General features: G+C 41.1%; 1 protein-coding gene across 4 annotated transcripts in view; it reads right to left on the bottom strand.

Moving 5' to 3' along the window:
* Window positions 1-1,848: 1,848 nt before the first annotated feature.
* ANAPC10 (anaphase promoting complex subunit 10) overlaps window positions 1,849-27,291 on the bottom strand; it is a 112,943-nt gene continuing 87,500 nt past the window's right edge. For all 4 annotated transcript variants that reach the window (XM_008267395.4, XM_008267396.4, XM_008267397.4 and 1 more), the window contains one exon: window positions 1,849-2,121. In XM_008267395.4, the coding sequence (XP_008265617.1) occupies window positions 1,891-2,121 (231 nt within the window). In that variant the 3' untranslated portion in view covers window positions 1,849-1,890. The remainder of the gene's footprint in view (window positions 2,122-27,291) is intronic.

Below are 27,291 nucleotides of genomic sequence, written 5' to 3'. Positions count from 1 at the left end.
TGTCAAAAAAAGAAAAAAAAAAAACGAATCTGGGGAAGTTCTGTAAAGTTTGTACTCTACCAAAAGTAATAAATATGGAAGTGGGTAGTATACGAAATCAAATCCACTCATTTGAGGCCATAGAAAGAAATATACTTTTTTTATTTTTTGACAGGTAGAGTTATAGATAGAGAGACAGAGAGAAAGGTCTTCCTTCCGTTGGTTCACCCCCCAAATGGCCACTACAGCCAGCGCTGCGCAGATCCGAAGCCAGGAGCCAGGTGCTTCCTCCCAGTCTCCCATGCGGGTGCCCAAGTGCTTGGGAGGCATCCCAAGTGGAGGCCATCCTCCACTGCCCTCCTGGGCCACAGCAGAGAGCTGGACTGGAAGAGGAGCAACCGGGACTAGAACTGGCGCCCATATGGGATGCCGGCACCGCAGGCAGAGGATTAACCAAGTGAGCCACGGTGCCGGCCCCGAAAGAAATATACTTTCAAATATTTCTCTAACATCGATTTGTATATGAAGAACAATGTCATATATATTTTCAAAGGTTCCCACAGGCTTTATTATACCCTGCAGACTGCTACAGCATAAGTTACAGATTTGAAACTCTTCTGCAAGTATCACTACAATGGATACAAACAGCACGTTACACTGGCAGCCTCTAATATATTATCATCAGGATACAGACAACTCTTGTGTGGTAAGTACATAGAAGAAGTGAATATGAGACAAATATAGTCCCCAAATCAGATTTATTCCCATCAGACACCTAATGTTAAGCTTACTTTGACAAAGTATTTTTTTAATCCAGTATTGAAAGAATATACTTCATCTGGACAGAAAAAGAATAATTTTTGTTAATGTTTAATCTTTAATAATTTATTAAAATATATAGTTTTGATCCAAAATATACAATAAAACATTACTATAATGCATGGTCACTATATGAAATACTCACCTGGATAGTAAACAATTATGTACATCTTGAAATTTTTAGTTCAACTAAATTTTCAGTTCAATTGGATTTCTTTTCATTTTAAGAGAAAATACAATGATTGGCTTCAAGTTCATTAATTTTTTTTTTTATTTATTTGAAAGGGGACGAGAGGAGAGAGAGAGAGAGAGAGAAAATAGACAGATGTCCCATCTGCTGGTTAACTCCCCAAATGCCTGCAACATCTGGGACTGGGCCAAGACAAAGCCCCTCAATCTGGGTCTCTCATGTGGATGGCAGGAACCCAACCACTTGAGCCACCACCTGCCATCTCCATAGCAGGAAACTGGAATCAGAAACAGCTGGGACTAGAACCCAGGAGCTCCAACAGAGGATGCAACCATCCCAACGGGCATCTTAACTCCATGCCAAAGGTCTACCCCCAAAACCATTTTTTTAAGCTTCTTTATATTTATGTGAAAGGCATGCAGAGAGAAAGAGCAAGGGAGACAGATTCCATCCACTGGTTCTCTTCCCAAATGCCCAAACAGTTGTGCCAGCAGCCAGGAACTCCACCCAAGTTTCCTATGTGGATAACAAAAACCCAGGTCCTGCAGCCATCACCTGCTGCTTCCCAGGGTGTGCATTAGCAGGAAGCTAGACAGGAAGCACAGGCTAGGTCTGAACCCAGGGACTCTGTTATGGGAGGCGGGATCCCAAACAGGCACTGTATCACAATGCCTGCCCCTCACAGCAAGTAAATTTTTAGATATGTGGTGTTTATTATACATTAAAGAAAATAAAGGTAATGTACCCAAAATTGATTTATTTGTCAAAGCTACAATAAAATACTTTTAAATGTATATAAAAATGCAAAATAACTGATGCACTTTTAATAAAGATACTTGATACAGTACACAATAACAGGATAAAACAACGATATGTTTAATGACTTCTGTTCCATTTTAAAGTCACCTTATTGAACGATACATCATGAAATCAATAGTTGTACATCTAGGAAATCTACCAATGGAGCTCTCCTCCACTGGTGTGTATATTTTAATTTGTCTCATGTGAGTGTCTCTTCCATTTTGGTGATTGGCTAGAACAGCAATCTGTATCATGAAGGTGCGAGTTGGCTTCTTATGATTATCAGTTAAAGGAACATGTATCCAGCCACTTGGTTCCACCAATTCAAGTTGCTGCCAAGAAAAAAGAAAAGTTGGATTACACTTTCATCCAATGAATAGCAACCAGAATAATGAATGCATTCTAAAATTAACTTACAATCAACATTTTGCTCAATGAGAGAATGTCAATATGGTAATAATCATCACAGACTTTTGATACCTCTTCTACTTTTACAGATATACACAATCTTGGTGTTTGAGAAACTTGTTCGAGTTACACATTAGAAAGCATGGCTCGAGGATTCTAAGATGGCTGAATAGGGAAATGGCATGCTGCTTCTGGCCAGGGGAAAATAGAAGAAAAGTGGAGGAAGTGCATCCCCAGGGAAGGGTTGGAGAGAAGTTTGCAGTGGAAATTCTACAGAAGGAAGTGGGGTGCTGGGGATCATCATGGAAGGTGCGGACGCACAGCAGCAAAAGGGGACATCGCATGTGACTCCCACAGCCAAGGACTAGAGGAGATGCCAGCATCTGAGACCAAGGTGAGAGCAGACTGCAGCAGCCCATGTCACTGGTGATGTTGCCTAAGGGAGTACCTTGCAGACTACATCGACTTGCAAGGGCAGGGTACCCACCTAATCCAAAAAAGAAAAGCACATTTCTTTCTCCTCATCCCCCAAAAAGGGTGCCCGGCAACCAGCGGGGAGAAGATTCCATCTTGACACCAGTAGAGAGTGTGGCAACTCTCGGGTACACATGTGACACCAGGGCACTTTACCAGAGAGGAAAACCCACGTTCCCCTCTGACTTTGAGTCTGGATGGGAGGGCTGAGCACACACATAAGGCTGAAAGGTGCCCCCTCCTCTCAACATATCACAGGCTCCAGGGCTCAAACTGTCAAGGTGGAGCACCCACAAGCAGCTGGCTCTGGGCCGTGTATGCTCTCTCCATGTATGGGCAGGCTTGTGGGGCTGAGCAGACCCTCTGCATTCCATGAGTGCAGAAGCCTTGTGCACTGTGACTATGGGAATTCTGTGACTGCACGATAGGGCAGGGGTGTAGCTAGGTCTCTGGGCAATCACTGCATATGGTGTCAGAGGCTAGGAGCTCTCTAATGGCTGGGGGTGGGTCACTGCAGGAGGTTCCCTGCTCACACTGAGGACCACACAGATCCTTTGTGTGATTTATGTGCCAGTGTGGATGGGGGTTATGTGGGCTAACCCTGGTCACTGATCACCTTGGAAGAGAGCAGGCGACATTGTGATTATGCCAACAGAGATCTACCATGTGGAACTTGGGTATCACCCTGGACTCTAACCCCACCCTTGAGGACTGACCAGTATTCCCTGTTCTCACTCAGCACACGCCTCTGGGTATTCACTTAAAGAGCAGATGCTCCACTAAGCCACAGGGGCATAGTTCAAATATAAAATCCATCATAGAAGAAAAGCCAACAAGTGTTTCCACAAATGCCTAAAAATAAACACAGAATTATAAGGAACAAGAACAAAGATGGCAATTAAGTCTCCCCCAAAGGAACACAGTAACACTCTAATATTAGAATGTGAAGATGAAGAGATTGATGAAATACCTGAAAAGGAATACAAAATATTGACCACAGAATTACTCAGAAGCAATGAGAAGCAAATTCATGAGTTACAGAAATCCAAAATTTTCCTATGAGATTGAAATCTTGGAGATATCAAACTAAAGTACTGAAAATGAATTCAATGTCCAAAAATACAGTGGAAAACCTTAACAACAGACTTGGTGAGGCAGAAGAAGGAATATCCAAGTTAGAAGACAAATAATTGGAAATAAACCAAAAAAAGAAATTAGAAAAATTGAAAACAGTGTTTGAGATTTACCAAATACTATCAAACACCCAACATATGGGTCTCAGAGGTTCCTGAAGATGTGGAAAGAGAGAATGGATTAGAAGGGCCTACTCAGTGAAATAATTACAGAAAACTTCCCTACTTTGCAGAAAGACAGGGACATTCAAATACAGGAAGCATAGCACTCCTTATAGACATGACCAGAAAAGATCTTCACCACGACACATTGTAGTCAAACTTTCAACAGCGAAATGTAGTTTCTAAAATGTGCACAAGAGAAACACCAGATTACCTTCAGAGGATCTCCAATTAGACTAACAGCTCCTTTCTCATCAGAAGCCCTACTAAGCTAAGAGAGAATGGAGAGACATTGTCCAGGTCTTTAAAAAAAAAAAAAAAAAAAAAAACTGTCAGGGCTGGCACTGTGGCACAGGTTAATCCTCTGCCTGTGGCACCAGCATCCCATATGGGCGCCAGTTCTAGTCTTGGCTGCTCCTCTTCCAATCCAGCTCTCTGCTGGGAGAGCAGTAGATGGCCCAAGTCCTTGGGCCCCTGCACCCACGTGGGAAGACCAGGAAGAAGCTCCTGGCTCCTGGCTTTGGATCGACGGAGCTCTGACCGTTGCGGCCAACTGGGGAGTGAACCAACGGAAGGAAGACCTTTCTCTCTGTCTCTCCCTCTCACTATCTGTAATTCTACCTCTCAAATAAATAAATATTTTTAAAAAAACCTGTCAGCCCAAAATACTGTACCCTGCAAAGCTCTCCTTTATGAATGAAGGTAAAATAAAGACCTTTCACAACAAAAATTCAAAGAATTTTTCACCATTCATCCAGCCTTACAAAAATGATGCTTAAGGATGTGCCACACACAGAAACACAAAAAATAGTCATTATGAAAAAATATGAAGGAATAAAATCTCCCAGTATAAGTAAAAAGGAAATCCAGAGTAAACAACAGGAATATTTACAGAAAAGTGGAGGGCCAAGTAGTTACTTATCAATAGTAACCTTGGAGTTTTTTCCTCTCTTGGAAGCCCCCCTCCATGCCACTCTGGCTGGACATCTTTGATTCTAATAAATCTTTGTAAATCTCTCTGCTGTCCGTTTGGAAATTCTTCTTCCATATGAGACAAAGAACCAAGGTAACAATAATTTCTCCACTGCCATTTTCCCGTAATATTTTAGTGCTGTGACTCAGACTGCAACTCCAGCTTGACGCGTATCCTGCTCGGGTTCGACTCCAGCCTGCACTGGATCACCCCACCGGACCGGTGAGCATGTGCACTGCTGTCACTTCTTTCAGAGTCTTGCTCTCCGGCATAGTAACTCGCATTTTCCCAAAACACCGGGTTCCTGTCAGCCAGTTAAATGTGGTTAGTACAGCTGCCGGTTAAGACTCAGGGGCAAGGCTTGCTGATTAAGGTCAGATCAATCCCCTGGAGCTGAGACTCTATCTTAACACCCCCACCCCCACCTTGTGTGGATCGGCCCTTCACGTGGGACTGGAAGAAGGCCTTGAGACAACTGATGGATTCTGGCTGGGGCTACACTCCAGCATTTTCAGGTCTTCTGCTGGGCACCAGACACCGGCCTCTGGAATGGTGCCAGGCTGAGAAACACACTTTCCAGCAGGAAGCCAGTTCCCTGCCCCTTTGGAGTCCTCATGAGCTGTAAAGGCAGAGGCTCCACTCTTCATACTTCTTGTCTCAGCCCTGGGAATGTGGGTTTGGTCCAACTCAGCCTCCTTTCTAGGGGGTCAGCCTGAACATGGGGTTGGGAGAAAAGTTTGGAGTAACCCTGAAATTCAGGCCAGGGCCACTCTGGCATTTTTCAAGGACTCCCTGACTGGACACCAGATTGCAATGGCCCGTTAGGGTGTCAGCAGAAAACTGCATTCTGATCCCTTCCGGAGATTAATCTGTCGGTGAGATCGGGTGCAGCCTGGAGTGAGGCCATGGACTCCAGGCTCCAGACCTCAGTGAGGTTTTTCTTTACCCCAGATCTCAACAAATGTCCATCTCTCTCTGTTTCTCTAAATGCTTTCTATACCTCGTCAACTCTCTATAATTCCTACAAACTCAATTTCCTGGTCTCATTAGTGGGTATTTCCTAGATAATTCATTCGTTAGTTCTGGGTTAAAGTTTAAGTACTCATTTGCAAACAGGCGGTCCCTCAGTCTGGACTCCCATTAGGTGCAGTCCCCACATGGCAGACAAGTCTCAGCTTGTCTCTGCAACCCCCACCTTCCTTCTGGGGTCTGCTCTTATGGGTCCCCACTGTCAGATCTTTCCTACCTAGTAGCTACCTCACAGAACGTTCACTGGGGAGAATCAAATTCCCCACTCTGCTTTTGTGGCTTCACCTGCATAGTCACCAACATAGGTGGTAGCCAGGCATTCTAGCTTACAAACACCTCTGCTAAGGCAACCCACTTAAGAGATGGGCCAAAGACTTAAACAGACATTTTTCAAAAGAGGAAATCCAAATGGCCAACAGACACATGACAAAATGTTCAGGATCACTAGTTGTCAGGGAAATGCAAATCAAAACCACAATGAGGTTTTACCTTACCCCAGTTAGAATAGATTCCACATAGAAATCAATAAACAAGGCCGGCACTGCGGCACACTAGGCTAATCCTCCGCCTTGCGGCACCAGCACACCGGGTTCTAGTCCCGGTCGGGGCACCGGATTCTGTCCCGGTTGCCCCTCTTCCAGGCCAGCTCTCTGCTGTGGCCAGGGAGTGCAGTGGAGGATGGCCCAAGTACTTGGGCCCTGCACCCATGGGAAACCAGGATAAGTACCTGGCCCCTGCCTTCGGATAGGCGCAGTGTGCCGGCTGCAGCGGCCATTGGAGGGTAAACCAATGGCAAAGGAAGACCTTTCTCTCTGTCTCTCTCACTGTCCACTCTGCCTGTCAAAAAAAATAATAATAAAAATAAAAATAAATCAATAAACAACAGATGATGGCGAGGATGTGGGAAAAATGGCACACTAATCCACTGTTGGTGGAAATGCAAACTGGGAAAGCCACTGTGGAAGACAGTTTGGAAATACCTCAGAAATCTGAATATAGCCCTACCATATGACCCAGGCATCCCACTCCTCAGAATTTATTCAAGGGAAATTAAATTGGTATATAAAAGAGCTATCTGCACCTCAATGTTTATTGCAGCTCAATTCACCATAACTAAGAAATGGAGTCAACCTAAATGCCCATCAACAGAAGACTGGATAAAGAAATTATGGGATATGTGCTCTTTGGAATACTACACAGCAGTAAAAAAAAATAAAAGAAATCTGGTCATTTGCAACAAAATGGAGGAATCTGGAAAACATGCTGAGTGAAATAAGCCAGTTCCAAAGCGACATATATCATATGTTCTCCCTGATCGGTGACAACTAAGCACCAAAAAGGAAACCTGTTGAAGTGACACTGACACTATGAGAAACAATGACTTGATCAGTCCTTGTCCTGACTGTCGAGGAACAGCTTACTATTTCATTGGTTTTAGTATTTTCTTTTTCTACTTAATAACACTGGTTGAACTCTTTACTTAACAGAATTATTCTTAGGTGTTTAAATCCAATTGAAGGGCCGGCACCGCGGCTCACTAGGCTAATCCTCTGCCGTGCAGTGCCAGGACACCGGGTTCTAGTCCCAGTCGGGGCGCCGGTTCTGTCCTGGTTGCCCCTCTTCCAGGCCAGCTCTCTGCTGTGGCCCGGGAGTGCAGTGGAGGATGGCCCAAGTACTTGGGCCCTGCACCCCATGGGAGACCAGGATAAGTACCTGGCTCCTGCCATCGGATCAGTGCGGTGCGCCAGCCGCGGCGGCCATTGGAGGGTGAACCAACAGCAAAGGAAGACCTTTCTCTCTGCCTCTCTCTCTCACTGTCCACTCTGCCTGTCAAAAAATAAATAAATAAATAAAATAAATTCAATTGAAAATTGATCCTGGTTAAAAATAAGAGTGGGAATGAGAGGAAGGAGATGTACAGTAAGGCACACGTTCCCAGACTTACCCCTAAGGGTAAACCTAAAAACTTGCCATGGGACTCCATATCCCATTAAGTTGGCAGGTACCAGTGCCATCTTACTAGTTAAAGTGATCAGTTTAAGTTCATAATTGAATATAAATATAGGATTAAATGTCAAAGGGATCACATAAATAAGACCAAGTGACTGGTAATAATAATAGAATTAAAAAGGAGCAAAAGATCCAACATGCAAAGCGGGCTACACAGCAGACTCTTAGAATGACAAACGCCCTAAACAGCCCTTAAGGCTAAAAAGCCCCTGAGAGCATTTCAGGCATGGAAAGCCAAGACACTGTGGCAAAAAATAGCCTACATGAAAGATCTCTGAGTGAGATAGAAGTGGAAGGAAGGAGCCATCAAAGGAGGAGGTACTTTTCTCTGAAGGGAGGAAACTCCCACTTTGATTATGGCCCTGTCTAAATAGTGTTGGAGTTTGTGGACTCAAGAGGCTTGCATAGCCTTGGCAGTACAAGAGCCTCAGGTGATCACTGATGTCATAAATAAGAGTGTCAATTGTTTAATCAACAGGAGTCACTGTGCACTTGCTCCCCATGTAAGACCTCTGTTCTTAATGAGTTGTTACTATGAGAATTAATGGTGAAACTAGTCTTCAAACAGCACTTCATACTTTGTGTGTCTGTGTGGGTACATACTGTTGAAATCTTTACTTAGTATAGAGTTGATCTTCTGTATAAAAAGATAATTAAAAATGAATCTTGGGCCAGCGCTGTGGTGCAACAGGTTAAAGCCCTGACATCCCATATAGGCGCTGGTCCGAGTCCTGGCTGCTCCTCTTCCAATCCAGCTCTCTGCTATAGCCTGGGAAAGCAGTAGAAGATGGCCCTTGGGCCCCTGCACCCGTGTGGGAGACCCTGGCTCCTGGCTTCGAATCGTTGCAGTTCCGGCCATTGTGGCCATTTGGAACCAGCGGATGGAAGACCTCTCTCTCTGCCTCTACCTCTCCCTGTGACTCTTTCAAATAAATAAAATAAATCATTTTAAAAAAATAAATCTTAATGAAGAATGGGGTGGGAGAGGGAGTTGAAGGTGGGATGGTTTGGGGATGGGATGACGGGTATGGGGGAGAGAACCGCTATAATCCCAGAAGTTGTACTTATGAAATTTATATTTACTGGGCCGGCACCGTGGCTCACTTGGTTAATCCTCTGCCTGCAGCGCCGGCATCCCATATGGGCACCAGTTCTAGTCTCGGCTGCTCCTCTTCCAGTCCAGCTCCCTGCTGTGGCCCGGGAGGGCAGCGGAGGATGGCCCAGGTGCTTAGGCCCTTGCACCCGCATGGGAGACCAGGAAGAAGCACCTGGCTCCTGGCTTCGAATCGGCACAGCACTGGCCATAGCGGCCATTTGGGGAGTGAACCAATGGAAGGAAAACCTTTCTCTCTGTTTCTCACTGTCTATAACTCTACCTGTCAAATAAATTAAAAAATAAATTTATATTTATTAAAAGCTTTCTATAAAACAAAAAAATAATTTCAAACTGCTAAGTTAATCAAAGATGCCTTTTGGTTCATGTGACCTAAATCTGTGTACCAGATGTTTTAAATTTGTTGACATGTTTGTAGTTGGGTTTGCTGGTCAAGCAAGTTCCACTTATGTTAGATATTTAAGCAAGGTTTCCAAACACGTGCACTCTTGCCTTGAAATTTATAGAAGACATTGGACCTTCTGGTAAATGTTTTCATAAGTTGTTATTTAATAGTTAAAATTGTTTGTTAAGTCTTCATTTGTTATTGTTATTGTCAGTAAGTGATTTGGGAAGACTGACTTGCTCCCTCATTTCTCTATTTTCTTCAAGATGGGAAACTAATTCTATTCTGAAAGAATCTCTAGGATTACAATTTGATCTTTAGACTTTATAAAAGAGATGGCTAACATTTTTTCTGTAATCATAACATAGCCAAAATGAGATCTTAAATTATGATTCCACAACTAGATTACTTTGACATGGGCACAGTGAACAGACAAACCCTCCCTTTTTAAACCAAGCAAAAGGAGAGAGTTTTATTAGTGACTTAAATTTTATAGATAAGGTGGTCATCATTTTGACATAGCTTTTCTCATGGGCATTATCTACCTCAAAGGGAAAAAAAAAAAAACCCACTATTAGGACATGCCTATGACTACAGATTTCTATTTTAGGCCACCAAAGATTAGGGTCAGAGCACCCATTTGACTTTCATTCTTTTAAAACAGACCAGAGGAAACCTTTAGGAAGAGGAAGCTAGGCTGCAGAAGCAATGTAAAGATAGGTGGCAGCCCAATTAGTGGCTGCTCTACACAGTGATCTGCCATCAAGGAGACCCAACAGTCCAGTCCACTGCATTGGTTTTTGATGTGGAAAGCCAAGGCTTCAGCAGCAGTCAGCTTATGAAGAGCCCTGGCAGCTACGTCAGCTGAGTTGGGTCATTGGGAATGGACATGCCCAGGAGTCGAAGGGCTCCAGGTCACAGCCACAGACCTGGTTTGCTCTAAGATGAAAAGCCCTTCACTCGGTCCAGCTTCCAAAGTAACCACTGCTGTCAAAGGGATGGCCAAGTAGGGCCTACAGCATTGCAGGCAGAACTGTATATTAACTAAAATGGTTTTCCTTTTAGAAATGCCACCTACCTTCTCTTCAAGCCAGCTCTCCTCCCAGGCCAGCTAGGTAATGAAAGTCAATCCTCCCTTATGATGTACCCTTTGTAAACAGATAGAGAGGTCTGAGCCTCATAACTGGCAAGGCCTTAAAGCCCCCCTGATTATTTTCAAGCCCTTTCTGTCAATTTCTATTGGTCTCTCAATGAAAAAAATATTGCTCATGGTTTACACACTTTCTTAGGGCCTCTAATAATGACTCTGTCCTTGGTTTTAGATCCTTTGCGTTTAAACTGCTTGTTAGATTCGCTTTCTCCAGACTTAAAAAAGTAAAATTCTAGGTGGCTGTGCACATGCAACCTCCAATGGAAGCAGTTTCTGCAAGCTGACACTGCATCCCCCTGTAGAAGCCACCACCCACTGGAACCCTGTCTTGACTCCCCTTCCCAAAGACAACCCTTTTCAGCATGAAGCAGCCACGGCGATCATCGTCCAGTACTCCCAACAGATGTTGGGGTCCATTCGTGTTCAGGGGGGGAATGTGAGGAGTCAGATGGATTAACAGGTAGTCAGGGTAGTGCCAATGGAATCTGCGATGTAAAATATTTGCTTCCTTCCCCCAAAAACGTTATCTTTAGCAAGAACAAACAAGTTGCCTTCCTTCAAAATCTCCAAACTTGGAGCCGGCATTGTAGCGCAGCAGGTTAAAGCCCTGGTCTACAGCACCAGCAACCCATATAGATACCAGTTCGAGTCCTGGCTGCTCCACTTCCATTCCAGCTCTCTACTATGGCATGGGAAAGCAGTGGAAGATGGCCCAAGTCCTTGGGCCCCTGCATCTGCGTGGGAGACTGGAGGAGGCTGCTGGTTCCTGGTTTCAGATCAGCTCAGCTCTAGCTGTTGCAGCCATTTGGGGAGTGAACCATTGGATGGGGGATCTCTCTCTCTTCCTGATTCTACCTTTCTCTAACTCTTTCTTTCAAATAAAATAAATCTTTAAAAAAAATCTCCGAATTTACCATGAGAATAGCAAGGGAGCTCTTCCTGATCTCACAGCTTACTGTGAAAACAAGTTACCTATCCCACCCTTCTAGATGGTCTTTTATTTTATCATGAGCAAGCCAGACAGGATGGAAAATTGTAAATCAGGTCCTTTGGGTTTTGTCCCTGCCTGGTAACTGAATTATTATTTAAAAACCCCAGTGCTATAAAGTTCTTGGGGCTTTTCCCTGTCTTGGAAAATGCCACTCTGGCTGGAGGTCTTTGATTCCAATAAACCTTCATAAATCTCAAAAAAAAAAAAAAAAAAAAAGTAACTTTGAATAAAAATGGCCGAAAATCTCCAATTAAAAGATACAGACCGGCTGAATGGATTAAAAAACAAGACCAATGAATTTGCTGCCTATAAGAAACACACCTCACCAACAACACACACAGACTGAAAGTGAAAGGATGGAAAAAGCTATTCTACACTAATGAAAAGCAAAGATGAGCAGGGATCCCCATGCTAATAAATATCAGGAAAAAATAAACTTTAACACAAAAACTATTAAAAGAAACAAAGAAGGGCATGTTCTGAGTAAGGGATCCATTCTACAGGAAGATGTGACTATGGTAAATGTATATGCACCCAATGCCAGGATACCTGCCTATTTAAAAGAATGTTAGTGGATCTAAAGAGAGACATACACTCCAAAACGATAACAATGGGGGACTTCAATACTCCACTGTCATCAATGGACTGATCAACCCGACAGAAAACCAACTAAAAAACAACAGAGCTAATCGATATTTTAGACCAAACAGGCCAAATATATCTATAGAACATTTTATCCCACAGTTGAAGAGTACACATTCTTTTCATCAGTTCATGGAACTTTCTCCACAACAGACCATGTTAGGTCATAAAGCAAGTCTCAGCAAATTCAAAAAAAAAAAAATCAAAATTATCTCATGTATATTTTCTGACCACAATGGAATGAAGCTGCAAACTAACAACTTAAAAATCTCTCTAGAATATATGCAAACATATGGAGACTGAACAACACACTCCTGAATGAAGAGTGGGTCACAGAAGAAATCAAAAGAGAAAGCAAAAGATTCCTGGAAATGAATGAAGATGATAATATATCAAAACTTAAGGGATACAGCAAAAGCAGTGTTTTTTTTAGAGCTAAACATGAAATTTTATTTATGCTATAGGTTTTATATATATATATATATACACATATATATATATAGAGAGAGAACTTCTATTTAGTAAATATAAATTTCATATGTACAGCTTTTGGAATATAGCAGTTCTCCCACCCCTACTCCCGTCCCACCTCCTACTCCCTCACCCATCCCATTCTTCATAAAGATTCATTTTTAATTATCTTTTTATACAGAAGATCAACTCTATACTAAGTAAAGATTTCAACAGTTTGTATCCACACAGACACACGAAGTATAAAGTACTGTTTGAAGATTAGTTTTACCATTAATTCTCATAGTACAACTCATTAAGAACAGAGGTCCTAGATGTGGAGCAAGTGCACAGTGACTCCTGTTGTTGATTTAATAGTTGACACTCTTATTTATGATGTCAGTGATCACCTGAGGCTCTTGTCATGAGCTGCCAAGGCTAAGGAAGCCTTTTGGGTCCACAAACTATGACATTATTTAGACAAGGTCATGATAAAAGTGCAAGCTCTCTCCTTTAACACATAATAATCAATAGCCTTGGTATACACAAACAATGCCATGGCTGAGAAAGGACTTCTAAGATAATCACATTCATAATAGCTACAAAAAAATTGAAATACCTTGGAAGAAATTTAATCAAGGAGGTGAAAGAGTTCTACAAGAGAAAGGTACCTCCTTCTTTGATGGCCCCTTTTTTCCACTGGGATCTCACTCAGAGATCTTTCATGTAGGCCATTTTTTGCCACAGTGTCTTGGCTTTCCATGCCTGAAATGCTCTCTTGGCTGGCGCCATGGCTCACTAGAGTAATCCTCTGCCTGCAGCGGCAGCACACCGGGTTCTAGTCCCGGTTGGGGTGCCGGATTCTGTCCTGGTTGCCCCTCTTCCAGGCCAGCTCTCTGCTGTGGCCAGGGAGTGCAGTGGAGGATGGCCCAAGTCCTTGGGCCCTGCGCCCGCATGGGAGACCAGGAGAAGCACCTGGATCCTGGCTTCGGATCAGCGTGGTGCGCCGGCCACAGTGTGCTGGCCGTGGAGGCCATTGTGGGGTGAACCAACGGCAAAGGAAGATCTTTGTCTCTGTCTCTCTCTCTCTCACTGTCCACTCTGCCTGTCAAAAAAGAAAAAGAAAAAAATGCTCTCATGGGCTTTTTAGCCAGATCTGAATGCTAAGGACTGTTTAGGGTGTTTGTCTTTGTATGAGTCTGCTATGTGGCCTGCTTCCCGTGTTGGAACATTCTCTCCTTTTTAATTCTATCGTTATTACCAGACACTTGGTCTTATTTATGTGATCTCTTTGACAATCCTATCTTTATGATCAGTTATACACTTAAAATGATCACGTTAACTAGTAAGATGGCATTAGTACCTTCTAACTTGATGGGATTTGGAGTCCTATGACAGGTTTTTAGCTTTACCCTTAGTTGTAAGTCCATGGGTATGTGTAAGCAGTGTTAAGAGGGAAGTGTATAGCAATTAGTGCCTACATCAAGAAATTGGAAAATAAATGAGCTATCAGTGCAGCTCAAGGACCTATGAAGACAACAAACCAAACCCAAGAGTAGTAGGAGGAAGAACATAATTAAAATTAGAGAATAAGCAAATTGAAAAAAAATACAAAAGATCAGTGAAATAAACAGCTGATTTTATGAAAAAATAAAAATATCTGATATACCCTTGAGCCAACTAATCCCCAAAAAAGACCCAAATCAATAAAATCAGAGAAAAAAAGGAGATGTAAAAACAGATGCCACAAATTAGAAAATCTAGAAGAAATGGATAAATTCCTAAACACAGAAAAAACACCAAAATTCAGTCAGGAAGACATAGAAAACCTAACCAGACAAATAACCAGGACAGAGATTGAATCAGTAATACAGACCCTCCCAACAATGAAGAGTCCAGAACCAGATGGCTTCAATGCTGAATTCCACAGACATTTAATGAAGAACTCATTCCAGTTCTTAAACTCTTCAAAACAACTGAAAGGGAGGGAATGCTCCCAAACACTTTCTATGAGGCCAGAACCACCTTATTTCAAAACCAGAAAAACATACAACAAAGAACTGTACACCCACATCACTGAGAACATTGAGGCAAAAATCCTCAACAAAGTACTAGCTAATTGAATCCAACACCACATCAGAAGGATCAATCACCCAGACCAAGTGAGATTTATTCCTAGTATGCAGGGATGGTTAGCATATGAAAATCAATAAACATAATACATCACATTAACAAATTAAAGACTAACAGATTAAAAACCATATGATTATCTCAACAGATGCAGAGAAATCATTTGATAAAATACAACATCCTTTAATGATAAAAAATGCTAAGTAAATTGGGTATAGAAGGAACATTCCTCAACACAATCAAGGCAATATATGGCAAACACATGGACAGCATCATATTGAATTGGGAAAATTTAGAAGAATTCCCACTAAGAATCAAAACTGACAAGGATGCCCACTGTCACCATTGTTATTCAATATACTCTTGGGTTTTTAGCCAGAGCAGTTAGGCAAGGAAAAGAAATCAAAGGATACAAATTCAAAAGGAGGAAGTCAAACTATCCCTATTTGCAGATTACAGGATTCTATATATAGGGGAACCAAAAGACTCCACTGACAGACTATTGGAACTCATAAAAGAGTTTGATAAAGTGGTAGGATAGAAAATTAACACATAAGGGGGCCATCAGTGTGGCACAGCAGCTTAACGCCCTGGCCTGAAGCGCCAGCATCCCATATGGGTGCCGGTTTGAGACCTGGCTGCTCCACTTCTGATCCAACTCTCTGCTGTGGCCTGGGAAAGCAGTAAGAAGATGGCCCAAGTCCTTGGGCCCCTGAATCCACATGGGAAACCCAGAGGAAGCTCCTGGCTCCTGGCTCCTGGCTTCGGATTGGCGCAGTTCTGGCTGTTGCGGCCATCTGGGCAGTGAACCATTGGCTGGAAGACCTCCCTTCCTCCCTCCCTCCCTCTCTCTCTCTCTCCGCTTCTCCTCTCTCTGTGTAACTCGGACTTTCAAACAAATAAAATAAAAAAAAAGTAAATTAACACATAACAATCAATAGCCTTGGTATACACAAACAATGCCATGGCTGAGAAAGGACTTCTAAGATAATCACATTCATAATAGCTACAAAAAAATTGAAATACCTTGGAAGAAATTTAATCAAGGAGGTGAAAGAGTTCTACAATGAAAATTATAAAACATTAAGCAAAGAAACAGAAGAAGAAACAATGCCCTTGTCTCAACTGTTTAGGAACAGTGTTTTTTTAATCTTACTATTTGTTGAATTCCCTACTTAGTGTAGGGTTAATTTTATGACTATAAAATAAACTGAAAGTATGTCATCACAAAAACTAAAGGAAACAATAAGGAAGGAAGGAGAAGAGAGGGTGGGAAGTATTACTATGTTCCTAAATCTGTATATATATTAAATACATGAAATGTGATCACCTTAAAAAAAAGCATGTCTCAATAACCTTTAAAATATGTGAAACATTTCTGTATAAATTAAAAAATGTATATCGCTAATACACATCACACATTTATATAGGTTGTTCATCCAAACAAAAGTGTCCAACAATGGTAACAGTGAAATGATACTTCGCTACCAACAAAAACACATTTCTGGTTTTCTATGTTTGGAAATATAAGATGTTATTAAATAAAGAACATCAGATTTATAGTCAGCTAAATGGGATTGAAAGATAGTTCTGTATCTTATGAGTCATTTGACCTTGGGCAGACTACCCAATCACTCTGAGTCTGAATCATGCCATTTATAAAAATGGGAATAATACAACCCATCTCACAGGAATATTGGAAAGACTAAAGAAGTAAGCACAATATCTGACACATAACAAGTGTTCAAAATTTTTTAGATCCAAAGTTATATAAGTTGATTCCCTAAATAATATGGCACTTAAATATTAAAGTACTTTGCCATTTTTTGAAGATGGAATAATTTCAATTTTAAACATGATTATGCTACTTCTTTGAGTAAGTCCCTGATTCTTTAGGAGAACCATTTGTATTAATTAGTTGTTTCTCTCCAGAATATAATTATTGCCTGGAAATTAATCAAAACACTTAGTATTAATATTTTCAAGGAAAGGTGTGTTAAATTACACTATATGGTACCTAAAAAAATTGTGCTACTGTCAAAATATCTAACAAAACTAGATGATAACTACATAGGTTTTAAGGATAACATTTATTGTCATTCAATAGTTAGTGAGCAAAATTCCACAAAAACAAAAACCTAACTTCAAAAACACAGAAATGTGCTAGGTGATTTAAGAAGATAGCCTTTTAAGGCAGTTATATATCTTGTAAAACAGACATGTAACTGCTCCTATGTGTACAAAATGGCATGCGCTGACATAAACTTGCTTCCCACAACAGGGAAGAACTTGACCTGTAAAAACATATACAGACAATGGAAAACCATGCTGCTGCAAGTAGGGAAGAAACCTAACAATATGCTGCTGATATATTTTATTTCAAGGACTATGCCTAATATACCCAAATTTATATAAAAATAAACTAGATGGTATGTTTTCTTTATCCATTCATCCACTATTGGACACCTAGGTTAATTATATATCTTAACTACTATGTATAATGGTTTACAAAAAATGTTAATACAGACATCTCTTTGGCACACTGACTTCATTTCCTTTCGATGTATACCCAGTGGTAGACTCACTGGGTCATAGAGTAGTTCTATTTCTGGTTTTTATTTTGTTGTGAAAAAGGCAGGAAGTAGAAAGGGGGTAAGAAAAATAAAACGACTTCTAAAAGGTAGTTATTTTTAGTACTGAATGATTACCTCCATTAAATTACAGGATAAATGAATAAATAATCTCTATTTCAGAGGTTTGTCTTTTTATAAGATTTTCATTAGCACTAACTTAAAATGAGTAAGTCAAAAAACCCAGTATATTTGGTTTCTATGATTAACCAAGTGATAAGTAGTTACTGAGTACTTACAGTGTTACTGTTGTAAGTGAGGTTAAGCATATAAAAATGAGTATTCCTAAAACACACAGACAGGACAGGCAGACAACCACCTCTCTGGCTCCATTCAGTTTCTTTCATATAGAAAAATAAAGAGATTAGACAAGATATCATCCAATGACTGTTCCATTCAATGATTCTAAATAAATGAAAGATGTGGTAAAAGGAATAATGGGTCCCCCAAAATGCCCATATCCTCCAAAACCTGGGAATCTATCAATTTACAAGGCAACATCGAGTTTCAAGCTATGATTAATTAAAAATCTTGGGATGGGGAAATTATCAGTGGATCATCTGGGTGGGCCCAATGTAATCATAAGGGTTCTTATGAGTCAGAGGCAGGAGAGAGAAAGAGATGTGAACACAGTAGCAAAGGTGGGAGTGATACAGTCACAAGCCAAGGTAAAAGGGACTTCCAGAGGAAGAGATCCTCTGCTGGATCCTCGGCATGCTAACTCATTGATTTGAATCCATAAGACCATTTTGGATGACTTTTTAAAAAAGATTTATTTGATTTCTTTGAAAGGCCGAGTGACAGGAAGACAGATTTTTCATCTGCTGGCTCAGTTTCCAATGGCCACAAACGCCAGGGCTGGGCTCCTATGGAATGCCAGCATTGCAGACAGCAGCTTAACCCACTGAGCTATAACAATGGATCCAGGTTTTGCAACTCTAACCTCTTGTACCATTGATTTATCAAGCTTTATGTGCCAACCAATGTCCTAGGGGCTAAAATACAGTGATGACTAAGATGGATCATATCTGAAAACAATTACTTAAAAAAGTACAAAAGCATATAGTATTTCAAGAAAGTCTCAAGACTTAGATGAAAATACTAGCAGGTGAGACATTTTCTAGGATAGATCATATATTAGGCCACAAGTCAATTCTCAGTAAATTTAAAATGACTGAAATAATGCCAGTATCAGACCACAAAAGAATAAAACTAGAAATTGGCAACAAGAACAAAGATTCACCAAATAAATGGAAATTAAACAACACACTCCTGAGTGACCAAGGAGTCATTGAAAAAATTAAAAAGGAAATAATATTTCTTGAAATAAAATAAAACTACAACATATCAAAACCTGTGGGATACAGTAAATGCAGTACTGAGACTCTTACAGCATTTTAAAATTAAAATTTAAATTTTTAAAAAATTTTTTAAAAAAGATCTCAAAAAACAACGACACATCCCAAGGACTTAGGAAAAAAAACCCAAATTAGCAGAAAGTAAGAAATACTAACAATCAGAACGAAATAAATGAAATTAAAACATCAACAAAACATGCAAAAGATCTCAGGCTGGTGATGTGGCAGAGGGTTACGCGGCGCCTGCCACAAGCATCCCATATAGGCGCTGATTCGAATCCAACATGCTCTACACTTCCAATCCAGCTCCCTGCTAATGCACTTGGGAAAGCAGGGGAAGATGGCCCCAGTGCTTGGGCCCCTGCTCCAATGTAGGAGAAGCTCCTGGCTCCTGGCTCCTGGCTTTGGACTGACCCAGTCCCTACTGTGGCAGCCATTTGGGGGAGTGAACCAGTGGACAGAAGACCTCTCTCTCTCTCTCTAACTCTTTAAATAAATGAATAAATCTTTCTAAAGCATGCAAAAGATCAACAAAATGTCAAACTGATTTTTGAGAAGATAAATAAAACACATTTTTAGTAAGACTAAAAAAGGAAAAAAAAATTAAAGATGAAAAAGGGGACATTACAACTGATACTACAGAAATACAAAGGATCATAAGAAACTACCATAGAGGGCCAGTGCTGTGATATAGTAGGCTAAGCCTCTGCCTGAAGCACCAGCATCCATATGGGCACCGGTTGGAGTCCCCAACTGCTCCTTTTCCAATCCGACTCTCTACTTACAGCCCTGGAAAGCAGTGGAAGATGGCTCAAGTGCTTTGGCCCCTGCAGCAGTGTGGGAGACCTGGAAGAAGCTCCTGGCTTTAGACTGGCTCAGCCTCGGCCATTGTGACTATTTGAGGACTGAACCAGAGGATGGAAGACCTTTCTCTCTCTCTCTCTCTCTCTCTCTCTCTCTCTAACTCTACCTCTCAAATAAATAAAATCTATTAAAAAAAAAAAAAAAAGGAAGAAAGAAATTGGGCTGGCACCGTGGCTCACTTGGTTAATCCTTCGCCTGTGGCGCCAGCATCCCATATGGGCGCCGGGTTCTAGTCCCAGTTGCTCCTTTTCCAGTCCAGCTCTCTGTTGTGGCCCGGGAGGGCAGTGGAGGATGGCTCAAGTGCTTGGGCCCTGCACCTACGTGGGAGACCAGGAAGAAGCACCTGGCTCCTGGCTTCAGATCGGCGTAGTTCTGGCCGTGGCAGCCATTTGGGGGGTGAACCAACAGAAGGAAGACCTTTCTCTTTGTTTCTCTATCTCACTTTCTAACTCTATCTGTCAAATAAATAAAAAAAAGAAAAAGAAAAAGAAATTACCATGGACAATCATATGGTAACAAATTGGAAAACCTTGAAAAAATGGTTAAATTCCCAAATATGGATCACCTACCAAGATGAGATCAAGAAAGAGTAGAAAACATAAACAGACACACAAAGCAACAAGATGTAAGCACTACTTAAAAGTTTCCCATCAGATAAAATTCCAGGACCTGATGGCTTTACTACTGAATTCTAAAAAACATTTAAAGAGGAATTTAATCCAAAACTTTTCAAACGAGTCCAGAATATTGAAAAAGATGGAATTTTTCCACATTTTCTTCATGAGGCCGGCATCACTCTGATACCAAAACCAAAAACATCACACAAAAAGAAAACTACAGACCAATATCCTTCATGAACATCAATGAAAATATTCTCAACAAAACATCAGCAAACTGAACCCAACATTACATATAAGAGATCATGTACATCATGATCAAATGGAATTTATCCCAGAGATGCAAGGGTGGCTCAATATTTGTAAATCAATAAAAATCATAAATCACATCAAGAGCATGAAGAACAAAACCCATATGATCATCTCAATAGAAGCAGAGTAAACATTTGGTAAGATTCTGCATCTATTCATGGTAAAAAAAAAAAAAAAACAAAAAAACAAAAAAAAAAATTATGTACAGAAGGAACAAACCTCAAAATTATAAAGGCTGTATATTACAAACCAACGGACAATATTATACTAAATGGGGGAAAACTAAAAGGATTTCCCTAATATTCAATACAGCATTGGAAGTGTTAGAACAATCAGGGAGAAGAAAGATATAAAGGACCTTGACATTTGAAAGAAGGAAGTCAAAATATCCATGTTTGCAGGTAACATGATGGGAAAACCCAAACATTCCACCAAAAACCTATTAGAACTGATAAACCTATTCAGTAAGTTGTAGGACACAAAATTAGCATACAAAGAGTGGTATGTGTGTGTGTTTTAAGATTTATTTATTTATTTGAAAGAGCTAGAGAGAGAGAGATCACCCATCTGCTGGTTGACACCCCAAGTGGCCACAACGGCCAGGGCTGAGCCAGGCCAAAGCCAGAAGATAGGAGCTTCATCCAGGTCTCCTGCCTAGGTTGCAGGGGCCCAAGTATTTGGATCATCCTCTGCTGCTTTTCCTAGTCCATCAGCAGGAAGATGCAATGGAAGTGAAGCAGCCAGGACTCAAACCGGTGCCTATAAGGGACGCCAGCATTACAGGCAGTGGTCCTACCTACTACATCACAATGCTGGCCCCAAAAGTAGCATTTTTAATACAACAGTAATGATCTTCTGCTAAAAGAGAAATCAAGAAAGAAATCCCATTAGCAACATGGCTACAAAAAAATCAAGTATTTAGGCATAAATTTAAGCAAAGGAGTAAAAGTTCTCAACAACGAAAATTATAAAACATTGAATATTGGGGCCGGCGCTGTGGCGCAGCGGGTTAATGCCCTGGCCTGAAGTGCCAGCATCTCATATGGGCGCCGGTTCTAGTCCTGGCTGCTCCTCTTCTGATCCAGCTCTCTGCTGTGGCCTGGGAAAGCAGTAGAAGATGGCCCAAGTCCTTGGGCCCCTGCACCCGCATGCGAGACCCAGAAGAAGCTCCCGGCTCCTGGGTTCGGATCGGCACAGCTCCGGCTGTTGCGGCCAATTGGGGAGTGAACCATTGGATGGAAGACCTCTCTCTCTCTCTCTCTGCCTCTCCTCTCTCTGTGTAACTCTGAATTTCAAATAAATAAATAAATCTTAAAAAAAAAAAGACATTGAATAAAGAAAACATTAAGGACACAGAAAGGATATTCTCTGCTTATGGGATGGAGAAATCAATCTTGTTAAAATGTCTGTGGGGCCAGCACTGTGGCTAGAAGGTAAAGCGACTGCCTGCAGTGCCAGCATCCCATATGGGCACCAGTCAAGTCCCAGCTGCTCCACTTCAGATCCAGCTCTCTGTTAATGGCCTGGGAAGGCAGTGGAAGATGGCGCTACTCCTTGGGCCCCTGCATCCACAAGGGAGACCCAGAAGAATCTCCTGGCTTCAGATCAGTGCAGCTACGGCCGTTGCAGCCATCTGGGGGAGTGAACCAGGGGATGGAGGACCCCTCTCTCTCTCTCTTTTTCTGCCTTTGCCACTCTGTAAATCTGCCTTTCAAATAAATAAATAAATCTTAAAAAAAAAAAATCTACACTACCTATAGCAATCTACAGATTCCAAGCAATCCCTATCAAAATACCAATGCCATTCTTTACAGAATTAGAAAAAACAATCCTAAAATTCATAGGAAATCACAAAAGACCAAAAAGAGCCAATGCAATCCTGAGTAAAACAAACAAAAGACAAATCATGCTGGAGGCATCACAATATCTGATTTCAAAGCATACTACAAAGCTACAGTAATGCAAACAGCATGATACTGGCATAAAAAGCAGCACATAAATCAATAGAGCCTAGAAATAAATAGATGTACAGATAGCAAACTCATTTTTGACAAAAATATCAAGAGTAGTCTTTTTGATAAATGGTGCTGACAAAACTGGACATATCTATGTCAGGTATGAAACTATCCATTTCTCTCATCATAGAAAAAATCAATTCTAAATGGGTCAAAGACCTAACTGTAAGACCTGAAAATATAAAACAGCTAGAAGAACAGCTAGAAGAAAACATAGAGAAACACCTCAAGACACTGATGTAGGTAATGAATTCTTGGACAAGGCACCAAACGCACAGGCAACAAAAGCCAAAACTAGACAAACAGGATTATATCAAACACAGAAGTTTCCGCACAGCAAAGGAAACGATCAGTGAAGAGACAACTGATAGAATGGGAGGAAATATCTGCAAGCTACTTACCTGATGAAAAATTAATATCCAGAACATATCAGCAACCCAAACACTCAACAACAACAAAACCCGACCAATCCAGTTAAGGAATGGTCAAAAGACCCTAATGGACATTTCTCAAAAGGAGAAATAAAAATGGCTAAAAAAAAAAATGAGAAAATGGTCAATATCACTAACAATCAGGGAAATGCAAATCAAAACCACAATGAGGATCACCTGAGCCTTGCCAAGTATTATCAAAAAGGCAGAAAGTAACAAATGCTATTGAGGGTATAGAGAAAGGGGAACTCTTATACGCTTATGGTGGGAATGTAAATTAGTGCAGCCACTGAGGAAAACAGTATGAAAATTTCTTAAAAAACTAGAAATGGAATTGTCCTACGATCCAGCAATCCCACCACTGGGTATTTACCCAAAAGTCACGAACTTATTATATCAAAGAAATACCTGTTCTACCATGTTTAATAAGTAGCATTGTTCACAATAACCAAAATATAGAATCAACCGAGGTGTCCATCATCAAATGAATGGATAAACAAAAATGTGCTTTACATATATACAATGGAGTACTATAAAAAAAAATCCTGTCATTGCAGCAAAATGGACATTATGTTAAGTGAAAACAATCTAGACACAGAAAGAGAAATAACATGTTCTCCCCTACAATCTAGACACAGAAAGAGAAATAACATGTTCTCCCCTACAATCTAGACACAGAAAGAGAAATAACATGTTCTCCCCTATATGTGGGAGCTAAAATTAAAAAGAAAAAAGAAAAAAAATCCTTAATTTGAACTCAGAATGCTGATTTCCAGAGGCTAGGAAGGGTAGAAAGGACAAAAGGAGCTTGGTTTAAAAAAACTAGGGAAAGTTGGGGTTGATTCATTAAGTGTGACATGGATACTAATATGAGATATTAACAGGAGAAGTAGGGGGAGGGTATATGGGAACTCAATTTATTAACTTACAACTTATGTTTTGTAAATTTAAAATAATTAGTAATTTTTTACAGATTTTTAAAACTTTTTATTTATTTGGAAGGTAGAGTTACAGAGAGAGGAAGAGATAGAGATCTTCCATCCACTGTTTACTCCCCAGATGGCCAGGGCTAGGCCAGATCAAAGCCAGGAATCTGGATTCTTCTGGGTCTCCCACATGGGTGCAGTGACCCCCAAGCACTTGGACCATCCTCTACTGTTTTCCCAGGCACATCAGTATGGAGCTAGATCATAAGCAGAGCAGCCAGGTCTTGAACCAGTGCCATATGGGATGCCAGTGTCACAGGCAGAGGCTTAACCTGCTCTGCCACAAACCTGTCTCCCCAATAATAAAAAATTTATATTAAAAAGAACAACAATAAAATTACATTAGTATTAGGAGGAAACATATGGCAAGATGTTCATAATCTTTGGTAGAGTTTGTCTCCCAGAGCAATTCACAAATTCAAATATGATTAAAGAAAAAAACAGGCTGGTACTGTGGCATAGTGGGTAAATCTGCTGCCTGCAGTGTCAGCATCCCATATGGACTCTGGTTCGAGTCCCAGCTGCACCTCTTCTGATCAAGCTCTCTGCTATGGGCTGGGAAAGCAGTGGAAGATGGCCTAAGTGCTTGAGCCCCTGCACTCACGTTGGAGATCCAGAGGAAGCTACCGGCTCCTGGCTGCGGATCAGCGCAGCTCTGGCCATTGTGGCCATTTGGGGAGTGAACCAGTAGATAGAAGACTTCTTTCTCTCTCTGCCTATGCCTCTGCCTTACAAATAAAAACATAAATCTTAAAAAAAGGAAAGAATAAAACAGATTTCACTACATGAACATCAAAAATTTCTCTAAGACAAAACACAAAGTAAAAAAGAAGCCAGGGAAAAACATTTCCAAGTTTTATAACAAAGGAATAGTATCTTAGCAATAATTATAGGAAAAATAATGGACAGATATGTGTAGTCCATTCACAAAAAATGCATTGGTTCAACAAATACAGAGATGTTGTACAAATATCACTGATAATTAGATACAGGTTAAATGTGTGTGTATTTGGTTAATTTTAAAAAGCAAACCATTAAATAATGTGTTATGTGATTCTATACATATGTTTTAAATTTTTAATTGTTTTATTTGAGAGGCAGAGAGAGAGACAGAGAGAGAGAGAGAGAAGGAGAAACCCATCCACTGGTTTACTACTCAAATGCTATAGAGTTGGGAACTCCATCTAAACTTCCCATGTAAGTGGTGGAGACCCAAACACGTGAGCCATCACCTGCTGCCTCCCACAGGAAGGCAGGAAGCTGGAATCAGGAGCAAGCCAGGCACTCCAGTATGAGATGTAGGCATCCCAATCCACATCTTAACCCTTATGCCAAACTATACGCACATGATTTATTTATTTGAAAGGCAGAGTGACAGATAGAGGGGAAGAGACAAAGACAGTTCTCTCCATTGGTTACCTCCCCAAATGGCCTCAATATCCAGGTCTGTGCCAGGTTTGGTCCAAGCCGAAGCCAAGAGCTAGGAACTCCATCCTGGCCTCTCACATGTGTGGCAGGGATCCAAGTACCTGTGCTATCTTCCGTCGCCTTTTAAGTGCACTAGCAGGAATTTGGATTGGAAGCAAAGTCTCTGGGACTCAATCCAGCACTCCAACATGGGATAGTAGCATTGCAAGCAGTGCTTAATTTCTTATGCCACAAAACTAGCCCCTCTTACATATGTTTTCAGAGATTATTTTTGTAGATAAAGAAAAAATGTGAAAGGATATCCACCAAAACACTCAAAAGAGGAGGAGTTTCCAGACACTTTTAGTACCTGGTTTAACATCTCACTGACAATATCCCTTTCTACCACTCACAGAATCATCCTTCTCCGTGATTTTTAACATCCACAGAGATAATCTGCCTAACAATCCGGATTCTCCTTTCCTCAACTTCCTCACTTCCAACAATTTGTATCTCTCCTCCACCTAAGGCGTCCTTGCTACAGTCACACTCTGTATATGATCATGAAGAATAGCTATAACATAGATGAAACCTTGACTTAAGCATCCCAATCCATTCAGCCTGCTGACTCAGTGGCTTTCTCTAGTGACTTTACTGCAATAATATCAATCTTAGCAAATATGCTAGACTATTGATCCCATCCCCTTTTCACTGTTCAATAGCCTATTCAATATCTTTAGTTATTTCTTTACCTTCATAAAAGCCTATAGTTCATCATGAAAATCATTCCTTTACACATGTAAATCCAATGATCCTCTCCTATTGTTTTATATTTTCAAAGGTCAGGAGGAAGGCTAATCCTGGTGAAATCCAATTTTTTGCTTATTCTATGTCTCTTAGAAAAAAATAATCATACCGACTGGTCTCACATGAAATCCAAGCTGACAAATTTCAAGAACATATTTAGAACAATGCGAAATTCCTGATATAAATTCCCTTACAAAATTTGCTTTCAATGTCTCTGGGATGGCAACTTCTGAACGTCTCCTCAAAACCTAGTACCTACTTTAATCTCTAAGATGATATATTATTCCATTAAGAAAATAGAAACAATCAAAAAGTATACCATCTTCTCATTAGCTATTCGACAGTAAACAGCCTCTTCACCTTTTTGAGGCCAGCCCTTCCACTAACTCAATAGCTCCGATCCCTCCCAACCGCTCTGTCCTTACAATAATCATCTTCTCTCCAAACATTTTCTCTTCTCCACTGAGCACTTTTATAAGCAAAAACATGCTGCAAGTAAAAACTTTTCTCAATCCTATTTCCTCTTCTGCTTATTGCTTGAATTCTCTGCTCCCCTTTTATAGAACTCCTTGAAAAGGTATACTCAAAGTATTCCTTGTTTTCCATCTGCTATTCTTTTTTTTTTCTTTTGACTGGCAGAGAGAGAGAGAGAGAGAGAGAGAGAGAGAGAGAAAGGTCTTCCTTTACCATTGGTTCACCCCCTAAATGGCCGCTGCAGCTGGCGCATTGCGCTGATCCGAAGGCAGGAGCCAGGTGCTTCTCCTGGTCTCCCATGCGGGTGCAGGGCCCAAGCACTTGGGCCATCCTCCACTGCACTCCCTGGCCACAGCAGAGAGCTGGCCTGGAAGAGGGGCAACCGGGACAGAATCCAGCGCCCCAACCGGGACTAGAACCCGGTGTGCCAGTGCCGCAAGGCTGAGGATTAGCCTAGTGAGCCGCGGCGCCAGCCTCCATCTGCTATTCTATCTTTATCACTTTCCAATATGAATTTTGGTCCCCACCATTGAAACCTATCTTTTCAAAG

The sequence above is a fragment of the Oryctolagus cuniculus genome, chromosome 8, assembly GCF_964237555.1.
Source record: "Oryctolagus cuniculus chromosome 8, mOryCun1.1, whole genome shotgun sequence".
Lineage (NCBI taxonomy): Eukaryota > Metazoa > Chordata > Mammalia > Lagomorpha > Leporidae > Oryctolagus > Oryctolagus cuniculus.
This window is presented reverse-complemented; position numbering and strand designations above follow the sequence as displayed.